The 20,629-nt window shown below is 41.7% G+C and overlaps 2 protein-coding genes across 7 annotated transcripts; both read right to left on the bottom strand.

Annotated features, from left to right (window-relative positions):
* Positions 1-909: 909 nt before the first annotated feature.
* Positions 910-4,001, bottom strand: LOC142373418 (glycolipid transfer protein-like). The gene is made up of 5 exons (XM_075456685.1): positions 3,793-4,001; positions 3,300-3,358; positions 3,019-3,152; positions 2,773-2,923; positions 910-1,971 (listed from the first exon to the last, which is right to left on the bottom strand). Exons 1-5 carry the CDS (start codon positions 3,893-3,895, stop codon positions 1,789-1,791), a joined length of 630 nt encoding a protein of 209 aa, XP_075312800.1. The 5' UTR covers positions 3,896-4,001; the 3' UTR covers positions 910-1,788.
* A 110-nt stretch (positions 4,002-4,111) lies between these two features.
* git2b (G protein-coupled receptor kinase interacting ArfGAP 2b) lies at positions 4,112-19,003 on the bottom strand. 6 transcript variants are annotated; one of them, XM_075456678.1, is made up of 20 exons: positions 18,788-19,003; positions 18,109-18,242; positions 17,832-17,944; positions 16,681-16,786; positions 15,993-16,079; positions 15,738-15,880; positions 14,798-14,892; positions 14,665-14,710; positions 14,327-14,378; positions 14,146-14,218; positions 13,947-14,044; positions 13,728-13,839; positions 13,130-13,281; positions 12,868-13,020; positions 10,134-10,343; positions 9,894-9,983; positions 9,242-9,324; positions 8,407-8,562; positions 6,898-6,961; positions 4,112-6,608 (listed from the first exon to the last, which is right to left on the bottom strand). In XM_075456678.1, the coding sequence occupies exons 1-20, from the start codon at positions 18,837-18,839 to the stop codon at positions 6,399-6,401; spliced, it is 2,229 nt and encodes a 742-aa protein (XP_075312793.1). In that variant the 5' UTR covers positions 18,840-19,003; the 3' UTR covers positions 4,112-6,398. The 6 variants fall into 6 exon arrangements, with proteins under 6 accessions (XP_075312793.1, XP_075312794.1, XP_075312795.1 ...); XM_075456679.1 differs by having other exon boundaries at positions 14,327-14,375; XM_075456680.1 differs by having other exon boundaries at positions 15,738-15,868.
* Between the last annotated feature and the right edge of the window lie 1,626 nt (positions 19,004-20,629).

Here is a 20,629-nt window from a genome sequence, read left to right as displayed (position 1 = left end):
TACTTCAAAGTACACATGTAAATGAAACCCCCACCCCACACACTTTAAGATATTACATTTTAATAGAAAAAATATATATATGCACAGCAATATTGGTGTTCACATTATTTAGAAATGGGGCGACTGTTACCGCGCTTTTGAATTGCAAATCTTCAGTGATGTGTATGGCTGCTCCCTTCATTTGTCCTCCTCAATTGGATGCTATAGCAGCGATATAACTTGGATCACCGTGTACATAAAATGTGCAGCCAGTTTAAGTAGCCTATTATAAAACAAATTACAGAGATGATGCGAATAATGGCATTAGAAGCACTGTTTAGGAGCAAAATGGCAATACCGATTGATAACCTAAATTCAGATAACAAATGAGCGAGTTAAAGGTCAGTTGCTTTGTCATTGAGCTGCAGTCTTTAGTCGGTTATATTCCGGCTACGCTTGGTGTTTTTCCATCCTCTCAGGCACGACTGCTGATAAACCTACAGGATTACAGACATGTTCCTCTTGCTCAGAGACGATTAGCTCAGGCTCCTCTGGGAGAGGAACCAGAGCCACAACCAGAGCTGGGGCACACTTCAGATAAGTAAGAGTGGGCAGGGGAAGAGGATGGCTGATGTGGAGCATTAGGATACATGTGGAAGTCGGACTTCCCTTTGATCTACTCCTTCTAAATCAGCTATTAGCCTTAAATGTTTAGAGAGTAGCTCATCCATCAAGAGATTTTCACAGACTTGCACTTATTAGAGAATTATAAAACACAAACGGAGCTCTTAAAGTTGTCAAAACCTGGACCTACACTTATACACCAGATACATTTAAACAATCACTACACCTTATTTTAAAAATATTCCATGAAGTGACAGCACCATGAACGTCTGAAGAACAAAAACAAGTAAATGCTGCCACCTGGTGTAAGATTATGGAACTGGATTCAACTTTATTTCTTTGCCTCGGGGCAAATTTGAACACACACGATTCATCCGAAACAGACATACTTAACCATAAAGCATTGATTCATAAAATATGGCTCTAATTAATACAATAATAAATGTGGAAATTACTGTCTTTTTTAAATGAACAAAGGTTCTCACACATGATCATGCTTGTGGATGGGTCATAATGTTAAAAAAGACAAATGGGAACAGAGTCGGCCCCTACGAACACTAAACAACTTCACCCCAAACACATCAGGTAAAACCCACCTGAGGGCGGAAAGAGACTCCAAAACAGAACTGTAAATACGTAAATTTGGAGCTTTCATTCAGCCACACCAAGGCACAATGTGGATTAAAGATATATATATGCATTTTTTTTTTTTGTAAAAAGATAGCAGTTATATAGCAAAAAACTCTGGTTACCGGGGGTGGTAACTGCAGGGCTCAGGAAGCAGAGAAGATCCAAATGTGAGAAAATACCAGGAATTTCTCCCCGTAATAACAAGTTGTGTACTTCTTCAACTGGAAAATGTCAAAAATTAAGCCCAAACTCTCACAAATACATAATTCTGGCTAAGAGTGCGAGACTGTTACTTTAACAACTCTGCACGCACTTGAAATGAAATACAACAAAGCAACTTCAGCTAGAATTCTTCTTTAAAATTAAGGCATTAGCATATTTTAAAGACCTGAAATACAAATGTAATATTTAGTAAGGCATAATCAAAGTAATAAATACCACACAGAGGGCAAAAAATTCAAACAATCATATAAACACCTTTTTTTTTTTTTTTAAAAACTGGACCAACGAAGAGGAATGACTCCTGCATCTCCAGTCCAGTCTCGTCCTGGGACATCAAACAGTGTAGTCCAGCTCTGCGTTTAAATTCGTGTACATCTCATAGATGGCATCCACTGTAGCAGTGTAATTTACCAGGAAGTGACGCACATTCGCCAGACAGTCCTCCTCTCCAACTTCCTCTCCTTTAGACAGAGCCTTGAGGAAGTTTGATCTGTAGGGAGCTGCAAGTAACGCTGCCTGCAAGAGACGACAAATGTGAATTAAAAGTCATTTTTAAGTGCACGTGGTCGGGTTGACTGAAATGTAGCGTACAGTTGGGATTAGCTCACAAGAAGCATAAGGTACGTTTTGCTAAAAATAAGTACGATATAAAACTTTACGGTGTGACACATTAACACAAAGGCCTTTTGTGCAATAGTGTTGGGGGAGCGTTTGGCTCCTTCGGGCACATGTAACCTTGGTCGGGTGAATGGGGTCAAGGAAAGAGATTAGATTAACACTTAAAAGGGTAAAGTGCTAAAGAATCGGTCTGGATTTAGGCCAGACGTTGGGTCTTCAAGCACAACAATGAGCTCGTGCACACGTCCAAGTTGGTCCGAAGCTTTTGGAGGGGCAGGAAATCAAGGTTCCAGGATGACCCCTCTTAAAACCAAGATCTAAGTGCTGCTGAGAGTCTGTCACGGCAGCTCAAGGGTAAGGTTACAGCTCAAAAACTGTCATTCAAATGAACTGGAACAACTTGCTAAAAAGGAATAAGCTGAGGCTCATCAAGAGATGCGTGACAACATGTCAGGAACTACAGGGTTTGGGTTAATTGTGAATAAGAGATGGCGACACAGAATTCTGGCCTTTTCTGTTTTTCCTTTTCCCCCTCGTTTCGACTAAAATATCCTCAAGCTTTCTTGCAGTTTGTCTTTGTTCTTTTGGAGGTAATCCTAACACAGCACTCTTGGTACTGGTCATAAAAAAGAAAGAATCTCATGCAGCTTCTTATGGGCTGGACATGTAATGCTTCTTCCGCGTGTACACTTTTCTTACATTGAAGACCTTTTGGACGATCCAACCATGGTATTTCTTCAGCGCTTGTTCGTAGGCTTTGGTGACGTTGACCCGGATCAGGTTGGGGTTGTTCTCATCTCTTTCTCCGTCTGCTAAACTCTGTAGCAGGACCTGTATGAAACGGAGACCCCTGCGGGAAAGAGCCAGTCCTCGTAAAATACGCCTCTATGTCTGCTTCTTATCAGCGGCTGAAAGTTCAACATACAGCATGACACAACAGCTCACCTCTTCAGCCACATCAGTGCCAATGTTGCTCCAACTTTAGGCCATTGTGCTCCGTCGGCCTCTCGCTCTGCCTCCAGAATGTCCTGCAAGGTGACGTACTTTGCTGGATCCTTGAGATAAACTGCTCTTATTTTCTGAAAAGGGGCAAATTTGGTTTGAGTTTGCCAACACAGAGCTGCACCATTAAGCCCCAGCTGGCATTTCCATCCATAACAGTTGTATGAAAATACACCAGTGCTCCAGCAGAGGCATACAAACGCAGAGACAGATCTGTATCTTACCGTTATATTGCCATTAATGTCTGATTTGATGATTGAAAATACTTTTGATCCCAAGCAGTCTGCAAGAGAAACAGACATTTGAGAGCACAGCGATAAAATATAAATGACTTGATGGCACACGTCCCTCCCGGTGAGGGGATGATGAATGCGAATCGGCCTTTACAAAAAAAAGAAGAAGATGAAAAGGGGAAAATGCAGTGAATGCATAGTCTCAGTTAGGTCACAATGAGGTCAATGTGAGCCCTGTTCAGTGTGTAAACAAAGAGTTTCTATGTGGGCTAAACGGCCGCAGCTGGATCGGATCTTCCCCGTGACCCAGCAGCCCAGTTTCTACTCGGTGTGAAACAAACACGCACCGACAACTGCCAAGTCATACAATAACCATATCAAGAGAAACAGGTCCGCCAAGTGTGCGCCATGGGCAGCGGCGCGGCGCCGTCTCATGAAGTCACCTGATGCGCGTTTCGCAGAGTTCAGGTGGAGCTATACTCACCAAAAAATGAAGGGAGGTGGGACACACTGTCCAGGAATGTCTTCGTGTTCACCGACTTGTCGGGAGGAAGTTCTTCAAACTGATTATCCAATAAAAGAGACATGGTTTCGTGTCGAAAGCGCCCGGCTGAGCAGCAGTAGCAGGCAGCAGCAGCTCCCGGCTGAAAAGAACCCGGAACTGTGGTCTTGTCAGATGGGTGGGGAAGCGCCAGCAGCCCCTATCACTTTCGTTCGTTTCGAAACAGGTGGGAAACAATACACAGGCGTGTCGAAAACGCATCGTATGTCACACAAAGGCACAAATGAAGACAACGGCCAAGTTGAGGTATTAATGATGGTGTGTATTTTTTTTTTCTAAAGCAGGGATTGTTTTCAACCACAGAGGCAGCGGTGAGCTATAACTTACAGGGAATTCAGTGTCAGGTTTGACACCAGGGTGGAAGAAACTGAATCAGCGCACTTTTATAGAATCTCTACAGTTTAATCCTATCTGTAGCTTTTGTAGTAACTCGTTACATGTCCTTGGGGTTGCATAAAGAGATTACATAAAAAAATAAAAATAAACAAGTAAACATCAACCCAGATTACATTTGAAATGAAAAGTGTCACAGAAGCGTTGTGGGAGTTGGGCTGATGAGTCAAAGGTAAGAAATCAAAAGGTACTATACCCTGTCAGGTTATGTTTTATTGTGCTTCTTTTTCTAACGAAAAAAAATTTTTGCATTTAAAATGGAAGGTGAATATCTACTGTAAATGCTTAAAGTCATCTATGTGGGTTCAGATTAACAACAAAAAGAGAACTAAAGAACAGGCATGCAGTTACACAAGTAGACCTGCAGGGTTTTTTTTAAAGGGGGATTTTGATGAGCCACAATGTGTTTTAATTGCATTGAAAATGATGCGAGTCACTGAAAGAGAAAAATCTGTGTATTCGTGGAACTCAAGATGTTGCAGCAATGTCCACATTTGTGTCATTTTTACATGGTGAGTTTTGTGCACGTCTAACCCAACTTTCCCTCAACATCAGTTAACACTTTTGAGCCCAAATCATCTTTGCAGAAATTTAAATAATTTAATCCTTTATGATGAACCCCCGTTTACCTTCTCAGCAAGTCACCCAGAAGAGAGAATACTTTTTCCACACCAAATTGGAAGCATTGTTCAAAAGATAAATGATTGACAATACATATTTATGATGAAACAGTGGTTTTGTTTCCTTAAGATGATCAGAAGTGACAAATTCTTCTAAAAAAAAAAAATCGCGCTTCTCTTATCTTTTTGCCAGTTTTATTTCAACCTGAGTAATGTCTACTTAACTGCAGCCGTGCGACTAATTCTGTTTCCACCTCTGGTTCAAACTCTTCCGGCTCACAACAATGATCTACAACACCGAGGGCACAGCTACTTTGTCACTGGCTGTAGACCAAAGCGGTACGTATTTGACCACAGGAAGCATGTAAAAACACTGGAGTTACAGCACCACAACAAATACACGGAGATCACAAGTTGCCCGTAACTAACTGCCAGCTGAGACGTCCCAAACCCCAGGACAAACGTTAGCCTGTGAGGAGCATTGTGTTAAACAAAAGCTTACGAAAATATACACTAATATTTTCTTAGAGGTAAGACATACAGTTTATAAATAGAATAGCATTTGGATTATTCTGATAAAGAATTGCATGGATACATACATTTTACATATTTGCATAATGCTATTAGAATTGATTCAAAGTGAATTTCACACAGGCCAGGTTTAGGCCATCTTTGTGAGCAACTTCGCCCACTCACACGCATCCGTACACGCTCGCAAACACACACACACATATCGTAACTATGGCTGTAACATCATAACTCCAACAACTACTGATACTTTATCTATAACCACATCTTCAAATTGCGGAAAGACAGAACCGCAGAAGTCCCCTGCTGGATGGAATGAAAATGCACACTTTTGTTGGCCTGACACGGCTCTTATCACACTGAAGCGGTTTGTGTAATCACAGTTGGCTCGCTTAATGAAAATGTGGACATTAACCAAGCTGCATCACGACGATTCAAGACACAATACTGTCATTGCCTTTAAAAAAAACAAAACACAAAACAATTCAAACTGAAAATAAACCAATGTCTTAGAGAAGAGGCTAATCTGTTGCGATACTCTTGAGATTTTTGGCACTGACAGCTCAGCCATGCCAAAACGCAGACCTCAAGGAGCCCAACTGATGACCTACGGTGTCCACTACAGTACTGAGGAGAAAAGCAAAATACGAAATGCTCTGTTAAAGTGCTCGTTGTTCTAATTGTGTTGTACGCACACACACAACATTGCACTTCAGGAAATCGAGTGGTTTGGATTTGTAAGGTAAGAAAATAGTGACAGGGTTCTCTCCAACATCTTTCAACAAGTTTCTGTTCATATCTACATGACAGAGGAGAAAAAACAACAACACCAAATTAAGATTTTCCCAACTCAAGGAATGTATGTAAAATGCTTTACAATGATTACTATCAGAAAACAAACAAATCAAACACCAATTAAGATGAAAACTTAGCAATATGACTAACAAACAGTATAGAAGGTGCGTACGAAATGTCTTTGGGTTTCAGTTAGTTGTTGTTTTCTTTGGTTGTCACAGTAACCAGTTGCTTGGCAGCTTTGGCAATGTCATAGGCGCACTGAATGACCTGCTGAGTGACCAGCTGGATGTCCGGCGGGCAAGGATTGTGCTCTGCGGCCTTCTGGCACTCCCCATGGAGCCGGCTGGCACTTGAGGTCAGCAGATAGAGAGAGCTTCGTACCGTTTCGGAGGACGGTCTCTGTTGGAAAGGGAGAGGGGCGATGGGGAAAGTTCGATAAGGCAGGAACAAGACAGTATCCATGAAAAATAAATAAAAAAATGCATTAGTCTGTAGGCACACTAATGCCAATTGGATGTCAGTGCGAGTGAACATATAACAAAGCAGTCCAGTAAATGCTAAAAACAACTACGTAATCCAAAGAGCAGGACCTACCCATTTGGAGCAGCCATTTCAGACTCCCTTAGGCTGTTTTCAGACAAACAACAAATCTGTTAATTACTTGAGGGATGGAAAGCAAGCTGCTTACCTTGGGAAACAGGGCGGCCATCTCTTTCACAGCCATGCAGATCTTTTCAGAGCAAGGCAGAAAGCTGTGGGAGATGCAAACAAAATCCTGAATGGGAAGTCAACTTCTCCCTTTGAGGTGTATGGAAACAGTTCAATTATTTTCAGTTTTTAGTTTTGTTTTTATATGCCATTTTCCCTTCTAATGAAGCTCAAAAAAAAAAAAAAGAAGCTCCGTGAGGTAATATTCCCCATGACACCAGTACAAAGCACAAAGCATGAACAATCAAATTGAGATTATTTACAGTTCAATCCATCTGCCTTTGCTTTTTCCATCACATAGCAATTTGTACTGTCTGCCTTATTTCATAATGCATTTTTCAGTCTAGCATGCCGTGATCATTGAAGGGGAAATTAATATATTTGCGTAATCTAACCAACAATACATGTATCACATTTCCTTGATGGTGTCACTAAACCTGCAGGTGCGGCGTACAACAGCTTGAGTGAAAAGACATCGGGTTGTTAGACAACACAGCTGTTGATGTTACAAAATAAATAGCATCTATTACTAAAAGAGATCCTGACACAAGGAAAAATGAATAAATGCTCAAGCAGTTTTATCGGACTTAAGTGACCGTATGGGGCAATAATAAAGCTGTGAAAGCATGTGGTGTGCCAGCAGTACCTCAGAAAGAAGTGTCGTTCACAGCATCCTATTAATTCTTTAGTGTTATCAACCCTCTCGGCCATGGCCATGTTTATCCTAAAACAAATGCCTTGGATCTCGTACAACAATTTGGTTTGAAGAAATCAAATACTTTTAAGGTGGTTTATAAAAACTACTTGGGCTGCTGCAGTATCACATGAAAAGATACCACAGGATTTAGAAGCATCTCCAATGTCAGTTAATTAATTTAGTAATTATCATTCCATTAAAACAAAGGGAAAGCATTTCTTACATCATGACAGCAGCAATGAGAAATCAAGCACTAATGTGAGTGTAACAACACTATAAATCATGACATATATGAAAACATGTAACCACTGAATCACTGTGGGATTAGGAGGTCAGAGGGGAAAATGAGATCATGTGGTGTTTGTTTCCCGTCAGCTGCATTAACAGACTCAAGAACAACACCCAGAAGACACACGGTTTCTAGGACACAGGGACAGACACTGGTGATTCCTAGTTTTCAACTCAATGTGACTGACTGCGTCCACCTTGGAACTTTGCGTTTACTAGTTAGCCGACAAGTATGAAAGCAGGCAGCATACTGTGCCCAGAGGACAACTATTGAAAACCACTGACCTAGAAGCAGCCGAGCCACGTGTGCTCTTTAAAAGGCCAGACAGACACATAGAAATAAAGCCATCGTTGAAATGTATGGCCCGACAGACCACAGCCTGAGGTGAACAGCACCTCATCGTGAAAACAAGCAGATTTTGTTCATTCAAACATTTGATGAATGGCTTACAATTGAACCAAAACATCGGCTGTTAATTGTGAAGGACGAACTACACGCTGTACCTTTCATGTTTGGTCTCCTGGGCAGCTCGGAGAAGCTCCTGTATGTTCTTAGTGATCTGCTCTGTCTTACAGATGACATCCTCGGTGCAAGGCAGAGTGGCATCTTCTTCACCTTCCTCCTCTGGCTCCACAGCTTCAGAGCCTGTAAAACGGCTTCTACAAAATGGAAAAAACAAGTATTGCTTTACTTACAGTCGTGTGTGTATATATCTACAGTTCAAGTGCAAGAACAGGCCAATGATAGGCGGTGAATCAAGTGTCTATCCAAATACTTTTGCAAGCAACTGTAGATTATCTTTGGGCAGACAGTAGGTGATAGTCAATCACACTTTCTTAACACTTGTAAATGCTGTACTATACATCCTTTCAGCATCAACACTGCAATGTACACATGTGCAATAGTCACAGTGCAAGACGTCCATTGTCAGGTGAGGTAAATGAATTCAAACTCGTCAAACTACAACATTTTGCTGCAAGATACAAATGAAAAACTTTAAAGGTCCTCACTGTATTTCTCATTTCCAGTCGACAAGAGAAGTCTGAAACTCACAGAGAGTTGATACGGTGCTTGATTTCTTTGTTTGTATGACATGCAACCCCTTGCACAGCAGAAATCAGCAAAACAGCAGAAAAACAACCTGATGCAATATTTGGATGCCAAAGGGAAGCTGACTGGGGGAGTTGAGCGCATTTATTCATACAAGCAAGAGCAGAAGCCCTAAGTTTGATGAGATTAATATCTCTGCCACTGAAAGAAACCAAACAGCTGCTAAGAACTTTGGAGTAAAATCCCTCTACATATTTGGTCTAGAAAAACTCAAACGTTCCTACTTACCCAGTTTCCTCCAGTTCAGAGTGGTTTGGTGTAGTGTCGTAGTCGTTCTCTGGCATTGTACTCTGTCCTCCCAGACTACAGCCCTAAAGGGATATCAGTGGATCAGCATACGTCAAACACAGTATGTACCCTGCATATGATCACCACACACTTATCAGAGAAAATGTAGGAGCATTTAAATTAGAATCATGCATTTCTGACTCAGACTCGTTTCCTTTCAAATTGAATCCAGAAGAAAAAGTAGGCCGTGGTATAAAACATTTGTAGCGCAATGGATGTGATTAGTAGATGCAAAGAAATCCTAATGGAAACTGAGGGTTCTGTCATCAGTGACCATCACTAATAAGCAGCACATTGTAAGGAGCACATTCTACTTTTCACGGGTATCGGACACTGCTGCAGCCCGGTCAGTCAAACAGTGTTGGTGCAACATTTCATCATCACTTCTGATGTTTGCTCGAGAGAAGCCAGTGTTGTTCAGATGACTGAACTGTAGCGGGGGCACTGCGGTGCAAGCATGCAGGCAGGCAATACTGATAAGAAGCAGCTCAAAGACACAGGTCAGGAGAGAGAAGGCTGTGGGGTCAAGCAGGAGGACAGTTTTCACCGTCCCGTGGCCTCCTCTGAGCCAAGGGGACTTTCAGTACTTAACCCTTCGAGATCTCTCATCCGACGACCAGGACAGGGGGGAGGGGAAGGTAGGGAGGGAGGAGGCAGCTGTCCCCAAAGGACCCCTACCAATCTAGAAAGGGGTCAAACCGAGTTGAGCATACTCTACGGAGGTGCAGTAAATGACTGAATGAATAAATAAATCAAAAATCAACACCAGCCCCAAGCCAGGCACCTTCATTTTGAACACCTTCAGCATGAACATTGATGGCTCTGTGCTTACATTGGTAGGGAAGGGTTGTAAAATGACTCCGTCGTCATGGCGAGCTGTTTCGGCTCTGTGAGAGAACTGCCTGGGAGTGGAGCTCGTCTCGTACATGGACATGGCGCGGCCTCCACGGGCTGGATGTCGACCAAAGGGCCCCTGGGGGTGCTGCTGTCCGCTGGGGGTTTGCCATCGCAGCGTTGTGTTTTCAGTCTGCAGGGAGCTCAGCTGTGGACAACAAAACATCTTTCAATTCAGCCACAGCTGGGGGCTGGCCCCCCTCACATAACAGAGACGAATAAAGACGAGCCTCCAGGTGAAAGACAGTTCCACTGGTTGAGTTCACCTTCATCTCAGTTTTGTTTTTGGTATCTCCTCATGACCTTTCTCACAACGACCGGTTTGTTTCCTTGACAAAAGAAACGCTGACACTGTATGTTGACAGAAACACTTGAAGCACAACTCCCTGAGAATTTGCCACTATGGTGGTTTCCCTTATTTATATGAAAAGCACTGAGGGGGTCAAATAAAATGCGGTGTTGTCTTACGTCTCAGAGTTTAAGCTTTGGTTGGTGCCAGAGGGGTGATGAAAGTAAGACAACTTTGTTCAGAAAAAGGCAGTTATGGAGTAAATAAACCAGCAGGAGAAGACAGTACACTGTGTTAATAATTAGCCAAGCATGGAGAGAAAGACACTGGGGTGTGGAGAAATGCGAGACATTCAGGAAAACTCATGAAATGTTGCGTGTACAAAAGTCCCACAGTGTCTTTTAAGCACAAACCTGCAGCTCCTTATTTTTTGAGGTTCTGTACATATATCTATAATGTCTATACTTAACACTCTTCACCAACTACCAAGTCAAATTCCTTGTAAGTGCAAACTTACTTGGCAATAAACTTGATTCTGAAGCATGTTTAACACATGTTTTTGGGCATGGTCGCTGATCATTGCCAATCAACTCAAACTACTCTTTCCTTTTTCGTTCTCACAAAACAGGAAAGGAAAGAGTAGATAAATATACAGATTTTATTTGTCACCCCAATTGCATACGATGGTTCAGATGTGATATTTTGGTCATGTGGTGTTAGATATATTGTAGGCTTAGCTTTTAGCACAAATGTATTGATTCTTGGAATGTATGTGATCATTTAATCTAGTGTGTACGGTATATATTCTTTTTCAATACTGGACACATCTTGGGGTACAGAGTGTATAGTACTTTTTGTACATTCTTGTTGCATTTTAGTATTTTCATGCCAAACGTGAACAAATTTTAAACTATTCGAGAAGGAGCATTTGCACTCTAAACATCACCATACGTGGAGGTAGTAATTTCATAAATACTATTTGAAGGATTATTTCTAATGTCTTCATGTTTTCAGTCATCAATTAGCGTATATTGCTACATCGTCAGTTGCATCATTGCCTGTTACAGCCATCTGAGGGCAAACCAGACATAATTAATCAAATCAAATGAGTAAAGGCTTCGCTAGGGACACTATGGAGTCAAACAGCTAAAGTGGCCTTGTATTGCCACAAAATCAAAATCAACCCCCCGATTATGTCTCCGGACAGAGACTACGCTGTTGAATTGAGTCACCAACACTGGGGTGTTGGCAGAAATCTTTACAAAAGGGAGACTTTCTCCAGCAAATAAAACAGTAAAAACATCCATCTCTGACAAACAGTGGGGCTATTTGGGAAATATAAAGAACAAGTAAGGGCCTGGGCGGGGGGGGGGAGGGGGGGGGGGGGTTGCCTGCAGCTAAATTAGAGATTAAATAGTCGAGGTTGTTTTTCATAACATAGTTCTGGATGTGTCAAGAATCCAATTCAGTTGCTATTCTGTCATGATGAATACCTGCATGTGTAGGCCCAATGATCCCCTCAAACTCCAGCACAAATCCCTGCTACATTGAGCTGTGTGCAACAGATGATTATGCAGCCTCATGATAATTAATCTTTATGCCGTCTGTGGTATCTTTGTTTGTGAACTGGTGCTTCTGACCTTTGACATGGGAACCTACTCGAATCTTCACTATAAATCAGTGAAAATATGTTCGTTTTTAAAGAGTAGGTCAATTCTTGGCGCCTACGTCAGCATTAGCACACCAAAGGGGACTTTTTCAGTCATGCTGGCACGTGTACACTTCAGGAAATAAAATGGTGACTTTACAACAGCAAGAGAAGCAGCTTTTTGTGTTGGCTGAGCAACGTGTTAATCATCTGGATGTCCTTCTAGGTCTTCCGTTTCAATGATGACAAAAGAAATGTGGGAATAAGGCAAAGGTTCATGTCTGAGTTGATCGCTTTCTTTTCAGTTTGACACCATCCAGAATCTCCTCTGCTCTTCAAAGCTGCTGTTGGACTGGTTGGCCCGGCAACTTTTCCATAAAGTCAAAAATTACACAGGAGCAGGTTTATTCAGTGCAACTTAGATAAGATAAGGAACTTCAACAGCATTCGTTTCCTACCGCGACTGCACCTGTGGTTGCAATTCTACCTCAGTTTTGAGCTTGGTTCATATTTAGTACAACAGAAGATATAAAAATGTTTAAGAAAAGTAACCTTTTTCTGTTGTTTTACTTTGAGTATTTTCATCTGGCAGATATACAGCCAGATGAAGTCAAGACCAAAGTGACCTCTAATCATGATCATCTTGATATAAATCTATAATTCCATAATGTGCACGGTGCACATTATTGCCGATGATGTACACTTTGCCCAACAGCAGCGTGTAACGAAACCTACCTTGCTCTGCATCAATCGTAGCTCTTCACTAAGATGACAGTTGACTTTGAGAAGCTGCTGTATTTTGGATTCTGATGCAGTCAGAGCACTCTTCACCTCCATGAACTCCTGAACTGTGATCGGTCCATCGGACAGGTCAGAAGACTCTGAGCTCTGAAGCAAAAAAAGAGATGAGCAGAAAAGCATTTACGGGACCGATCTGAAAAGTCGAGCGAGATGTTGAATCTTGAAGGAAGAACGGGCTCCTTAAAAATGTTTTTACCTTGGTCCTTCCATCATTGCAGCTGTCCCCGCAAGTGGCCTCTTGCACTGGATCTTCATCTGATGCCACGCTGTCATAATCTGGCTGGTCGTTGTCCTGGCTCTCGCTGTTACGATGACTGTCTATTCCCTGAAGGATCAGCTCCACACTCTCTGATGGCGGACCACAAGATCGAAGGAGCAGAGATCAAACATGAGTGTAGCTATAAGCAGATGTTTGCATTAAAACGTTGCCAACCACAAATACTTTTCTTTTAATGGATCTAAAGCTCAGGCGTTACCGTTCTTGTTGCCACAAACAATCTTCCTTGAGTAAGCACATGAAAGAAGACAAGCCGGGAGGTGCTTTGCTATAAGCTGGAGGAAACCAGATTTCTCACTATCAAACCCAAATTCACAAATTTGACTCTGGTATGAGGCTGCTCCCACATAGTCAATATTTGCATTGCACAAATACAGACTTGCTGTGTCCCATTTGCAGCAACCAGTATAGATATATATGCTAATAATAACAACTTTGACTCTTTCGTTAATCAACTAAAACTAAAATACACAAACAAAGAATTCTAGTTGCGTTAGAACCAAACAGCTCATCATACCTTTCGGACTTTCGCAGGAATTACCCCACTGCCGCCGTTTAGCGTCCGTTAAAATATCAATGACCAGGGTGGCAAATTCATGTGCGCTAAACCTTGCCAATTTCTGACGACCCTGTGAAAACAAATGTGCCAAAGCACGTAGGATCAGCCATCAAACATGAACTACTGACACAGTGAAATGGCGTTTGAACTGGGAGATGACAACAGTCGACCGCTTGCCTGGTTTCTGGTAGAAGAGTACTCGGGATTGACAGGCAGAAAAGGCACAACTGTGGTGTCTGTTACAAGTGTGCTGTGATTCTGAGTGGCCAACCAGACTGTGAAAACGGAAAGCAACAAATCACAGTAAACAGACATTAATACTCAAGTTTGAAAAGGTTACTATGCAGCGTAGTTTTTGTAATTCTTGGATTTCTACCTGCATCGGTTTCCCTTCTGTCCACTTCATCATAAACATCCATGGCGAGTTCTTCAAACTGATGGTTACTTAACTGCAATAAAATAAACACAGAATTTTTGGCTAAGTTTTAGAATATCTGAGCAGCAAGCAAATGACAGGATACACACTTTAAGTCGCAGAAAAAAACAAAGAGGCTCACCGACTGCAGTTTCTTCTTTGCAGCCTTTGCAAACTCTGACAAATCCAGACTGCTTAGAGATAAAAAAAAATATATACAAATGTATTATTTTCCCTGCTGAAAACATATCCACGCCAGCAAGGAGGCGGCAAAAGACTCAAAGCTACTTACTTATTCCTTATCCATCAAATGCAGCAATGGGGGAAAAAATAGGATTATAACTCTACAGTGAAAATCTGTACAGTGAGCCTATCAGAGCCTGCAGTATCATTTGGTTGGCTTTTTCTTTCCATTGAAAGACCTCAACTTTTGAAAACTCGGCACAGAGATATGACGACGGCTTTCAGAATGATCATTACCTGTCTGCCATCTGAGGAATGATGAAGTGTTGCCCGTTTCTGTGATCTGTAACATAACAAGGGGACGACAGAGTGATTTCCAGAGGCACACCACACACACCAGCTTTTTCTTAATGCATCTACACACACTTACCTGGTCTTCTGCCGCAAAGGTAAAATGTTAACCTATCAGTGAGCTCATACTGTATCTCCACTAGCCTCTCTGCCAGCTCCTGGTGTCCAGCTTGTCTGCAAAGATTACAGATAATAAGGAAAATTCACAAGCGGGTCTCTGGACTATGGCTAAAGTGCCTGAGATGCAACACCTTCAAAGCCTCTTAATTTGAAAAAAAAAAAAAAAAAAAAAAAAAAAAAGAAAAGAACAACAGACCCATTTAGAGCAGGGAGTTTGTTTAACTACTTTATTTAAGCTTGAAAAACTAATGTATCAAACAGAAATAGAAAGTGTGCTCGTGTTTGGTGGAGATGGTAACTATTTTACATTTATTTTATCCACTGGGTCTCGGTCTCCAGTCCAACTTTTTCTAAACTCGTCCAGCTGAGGACATAATGACAATGGGGTCTATCTCTTGAGTTCATTGTTGAGCAAAGCATGTTAAATATTTCAGCCATGCCAACTCAAAACAAGGCTTTTGTCTATTTTCTAACTTAGTTATTGGTTTCTTTCAGAAAAATGGGAAGCTTTTCCCAATGAACACATCAGCATAGAAATAGAGGGAATACATGCTTTTTGCTTTTCTAAGAGCGTGTCTTAATCTTCGTAGGATGTGAATAGTTTCCTGTTGCACAATGAGCTGGTGTCTGCTGAGGCGACGCCTGCAGCTGCAGCACAGGCCAGTTTTCACAGTAGTCAAAAGTGTTGCAAATGTGTTATTTACGCTTATACAGACCGCAGAGACCTTTGGGGACAGAAGCGGCCCCGTGAACTTTGGAAACTACGACATGCAGTGCACTTCGGTGGTTGAAAATAAAGGTGGTGCTTTTGGTGGCAACAAAAGATTCTTTGGAAAAGTAAATCAGAAAAGAAAAAGAAATAAGAAACGGTTTTAAAATACTTGTATGCTCCGTTTTACCTTGCATAATCAACGGGAGTCTTTCCACTGGAGTCCAGAGCTCCGGGATCTGCTCCATAAACTGCCAACAGCTCTGCTTGCAGCACCTGACCTGCCTTTGCTGCTATATGCAATGGGGTGTTTCCTTTCTCCTGATGTTCGCCCCAAAAAATGAAATCGACAAAAAGTTTCACTTTAGCAGAACGGCAACTTAAACAAAGAAAAAAATTCTTCTTCTTTTTCTGTCTTTAAATGCTTTTATTCCACATGACTTACAGGATGGAAGAAATTGGCCTGTGCGCCTAATGACAAGAGTCTGAGGCAGGTCTCCAGGTTCCCCGTCCGAACACTGGAATGGAGTTGCTGAAAGAAATTCAGAAATGTCGTTGGTTTGGATTTAATGGTGAGGTTCATACTCAGTTCGGAGACATGTAGAGCAATTCAACTCTCAACAGCCAGTCCAGCTTTGAGCTCGATTTTGGTCTGACCAAACAATCCTTTCTTTTCCAAGCGTTAGGTGAACATGCTCCCCATGTTGGCTTCACTAGAGGCGCTCAACAAGAACTGCGATATAATGTATTGAAATGAGTCCACAAATGATATAAAGATTTTTTAAATATGTAGAACAGTCGCAGCTTTTTTTGCCACCAGGCTCATAGCGAGGCGACGCTTTTTAATGTTCAGACTGCAGTTTAGAAAATGAGGCTGGCACACTGTCACGGCTGCAATGAAAGCAGCCGACCAACCCATAAATAGGGACAAACATTTCTGACATATACAGGAACAGGATAGATCTGAAACTTAAAAAAGAAAGAGAAAACATCTCGCCTTCTTTCATGACACCTTCGCTTTGTGGTTGTGATCTGCCACTGCTGTCTCCAAAAATATTTTTCTATTGGGGGATGATTATTTCAGCATCTAATAGTGTTGTTGTATGAAAAACAGTAAAAATACAATTTCTCACCTTGCTGAGGTCTTTTGCGGTTACACTGTCATCCTCCCGACAAGGCATTCGATGGACGTACGCCAACATCTGATACTTTGCCTTGATGAACTCGGTCTTGTTGGGACTGGAAATAATAAGAGAAGCTCACATGTGTTACCAGGTGCCCTCAATATTTAGACCATTCTCAATCAGTTGCCATCATATTCTACACGATTTGTGTTCAACACGAATGACATTGCCCTGACAACCTATAGTGAAATCACACACAATATGATATAAAAAATGATCACATCTGAATGTACAGTACTTGGTGGGAGCGCAATTTCTCCGTTGCAAAATAAATCATACCACCACAACACAGAAAGATTAGAAAATGTCACTTTTGTCACTTTTAAAGCAGCTCTAATAATTGGGTTTTAACTAATAAACAACAGTCAACCCAGCAAGCTACCCCAATAGAGGGCAGGAACTACCCTTCAGGATCTAATTTTAGGTTGTTTCCGCCAATTGAAATGAATGCTTAGTTCCCGAGTGACTTAAAATGCTCTCAGTTCTCTGGGGAGGTTTCTACAATTCCTGTCTGCAGTCAAATGATCAAAGGAGTTTGCTCCGACAGAGAGGGCAAAACTCAGCGTGGCTGTGTTCATGTGTGGCCGACTGTTTATCTTTCCTCCTCCAGCCAGTTGCCAGAAGGACACAATATTTAGGCTATACCTGGAAATGGAAGTGATTAAAATGCATGACATCTCTCTCCTCTGCAGATTATGCTTAAGTAATTACAGAATCTAAAAGGACCATACGTAATACTCCTCTTAAAAGCACTCGGCTGTTTTTTCAATTTTCAAAATTGAACAAAAGAAAACACACTTTAGCGTCACCATTCGGGATATTAGAAAAATGATCACACTGGCGGGACATAATGTGACTGTGAAGATGCAATTTGCAAGTATGTGGGTAAATCATTTTTCTATCTGTAAGTCATCCGATTGAGTTATTTTTAGCTTGATGACTCTTAAGTTTCAATGACTCATGGTTATGGTACAGACGAAATATGCATCTTCGCTGACCTTAACTATGAAAATCAATGGTGTCAGTGGAAGCTTTCTTCAAAGTGCAAGCAAGCATACCAAAATCGGTACTGACAAAAAAAATCCTTAAAAACCACTCACTGAACTCTGTCCTGAGGGTTGGCTTTGCGCTTCCCGCTCACTGAGGAGGAAGGGTCCAGAAGGCTGTGTTCCCATATTGAATTTGCTCCATTACCATACAATGTCTGGACCATCTAGGACAAGAAATCACGTGTAAACCTCAACTGTAGCAAATCCATTCACACACACTAATGCACGCCCTCTCAGTTATAATCAGAAGACATGTGATTATCGACTGGATTCCACTCATTTGCATGGGGGTGATTGGTGTGCGGGGTTTGTGTCCCTGTTCCCCCACCTGCAGCTGAGAGGGTGGCCATGGAGAATGAGTCAGATGTCGGACTTGTGAGCTGTGTCGCCCAAGACCTCGATGGATGCTGCAGCACTCATCGCAGATCAACACACCCCTGTTAACGGAGGCCCAGCGTGGCTCTACAACACACATGCAATGTTTGTAAAACGGTCAGCCATACTTTGCCTTAAAAGTGACGTTACGCACAGCTTTAAACTGGAGCTTATCTATTTTAAACTAGACAAGGATATTCGTTAACAAACAGGAACAGGTTACATGCTCCTCTATGTGATCGACATGCCCACAATTGATCACAAAAATAAATAATTCGTTGGGAGACATGACTTATCATCAGTAAAACGGGTAAAATGATATAATCTTATGAGCTTCCAAATTGATCTAATTAAGCTAGCTGGGCGTCACTGCATGACCCTTAATTAATTCGAGCAAACAGTTTCAGGTTCAAACAAGTAATGTGACTACACCGACACGACTTAAGCTGAACCGTTTCCACGAGCAGAACATTTTCAGCTATTACAATTAGCCAAATCATTAATTGCTAATGAGCTGCCACCGTTCCGTTAACGTTATCTCAAGCTAACCGGACGTAGCGATAAGTTGTTTAGTATGGGCTAGCTGGCTAGCTAGGCAGCTAACATTAACGCTAGCTTGTTTTGCATCATACCCGGAGCGCTGCAATCAGCGCAGACTTCTCTGCTTCGCACTCGCTTTGACATCCCTTAACTGAAGTCCTCGGTGTCCAGGGAGAGCAAATATTTCTGATGCGCTTCAACACAAACACACAAAGGCGCGACAGGATATTCCGCCTCGGTAGGCAGGATTTAGCACTTCTACCAGGCAAAGGAGCTGTCTGTCTGCCCTCCCACTGTTGAACAAAGCGACGTCTCATTCCAATATTTACTCAACCTCCTTAGCAACTCCTCGTCTGCTTCCTCCCTTGTTTCCTTCCAAATCCAACCTATTTTACGAAACGCGGCTCAAATCACCAACTGCAGTATGAATCTGGTGATTCAGAAGGATAAAGTTCCGGATTTGAGTGTGAATTAAATTAAATCACATGCTTCACTTGCCATAGGGAAGTTTTGTACCCTTTATGGCGCTATTTTAATCTGGCAACCCAGATTTTCTTTGGAAATATCAGGCAATGCTACACTAATAAAAAAAAGATGAAATGATTAGCCTAGTTCTGCTCTTAAAATTTGAAGGATTCAATTCCGTTGACACATTGATTGCGGATTAGTGCATGTTGCACAGAAATGGATCATTCTGCATAGTCATCCTTTTTTTGTTGATACAATGATTTTGTTGAGAAAATGACTTTCACCTATTTTCAATTGACCATCACAATTGCTTGACATTAAATCTATAATTAGATATACTCACACCCACCCACAAACACACACACACACACACACACACACACACACACACGGCATGGTTATCATAACTCAGCAATATGCTGCCCCATCTGGTTTGCACTTAGTGGTACCATCATTTGTTTTTCAATTAGACATCTTGCCAAGACAAGCTATTTCTATGTTAGGGCCATTTGGCCAAGGAGAGTTGTTACTGAGCGCTGCATCAGACCTGACCTGAACTGACCTAACCTAAACCTGTATCTGGGATGGTTTGGGGTGAGTTGGAGCACAAACTGAGTTTGTTAGTTCCTGCACAATGGGACCATGGACAGAGACGTAGACCCCAGGCTTGTCCGGTGAGGACAAAGACAGAAAAAACAAAGCAACCATGAATCATTTTTTTACTTTTCACATATACTTTGTAGTCATTTTACAAGCTTTTTCTCAGTTTTGTTCATTTCATACCTCTGTGTTGTAGTTTTGTGATGCAGTTCTGCTTATTTGTATTTTAGTTCATACTAATCTTGGACATGTGGGTCTTACACTGTTCGTCTCATTTTGGTGTGTGTGTGGGTGGGTGAATAGTCGTTTTGGGCCTCGTGCAACCAACGTTTGCATCTCTTTATTTTTGGTCTCTGTTATTTCTAATCATTTGTAGAAAGAGAAGATGCAACCTCTTTCAGTTATAAGCTTTTACTTATTACAAAAAAAGATCTTAAATTCAGGTAAAAACGGCCTCTGATAAACTACAGTATATATGACATATTACACAGTGTCATTATTTAGTGAGCAAAAACTAATCCAAAATGCAGAGGCAGTGTGTAAAAAAAGTACTCCCTAAGCTTCTATTTGAGTAAAGAGGGTAAGCAGCAGTCAGGTGCTGCTCGGGAAATATACTTGATTGCTTTGATCGTCAGTAAGACTGAGCATCCCTTCAAAAGCAGAAGTTCATCGTTCTACGATGGGAAAAATTGCTCACAGATGGAAAGAGCTGAAGTCAGTTGCCAAACTTCCCAGGAGTCGACGTCCCAGAAAGTTCACCCCAAGGTCACACTGTGCAATGTTCAACGAAACTATCAAACATCCAAACCTTTTCAAAGTCCATACCTCAAACTGATTGAAATGTGCAGTGACAGGACCTTTAGAGA

The sequence above is a fragment of the Odontesthes bonariensis genome, chromosome 22 (assembly GCF_027942865.1).
Source record: "Odontesthes bonariensis isolate fOdoBon6 chromosome 22, fOdoBon6.hap1, whole genome shotgun sequence".
Taxonomy (NCBI): Eukaryota; Metazoa; Chordata; class Actinopteri; order Atheriniformes; family Atherinopsidae; genus Odontesthes; species Odontesthes bonariensis.
The sequence above is the reverse complement of the archived record's forward strand: the minus strand, read 5'-3'. Positions and strand labels throughout refer to the sequence as shown.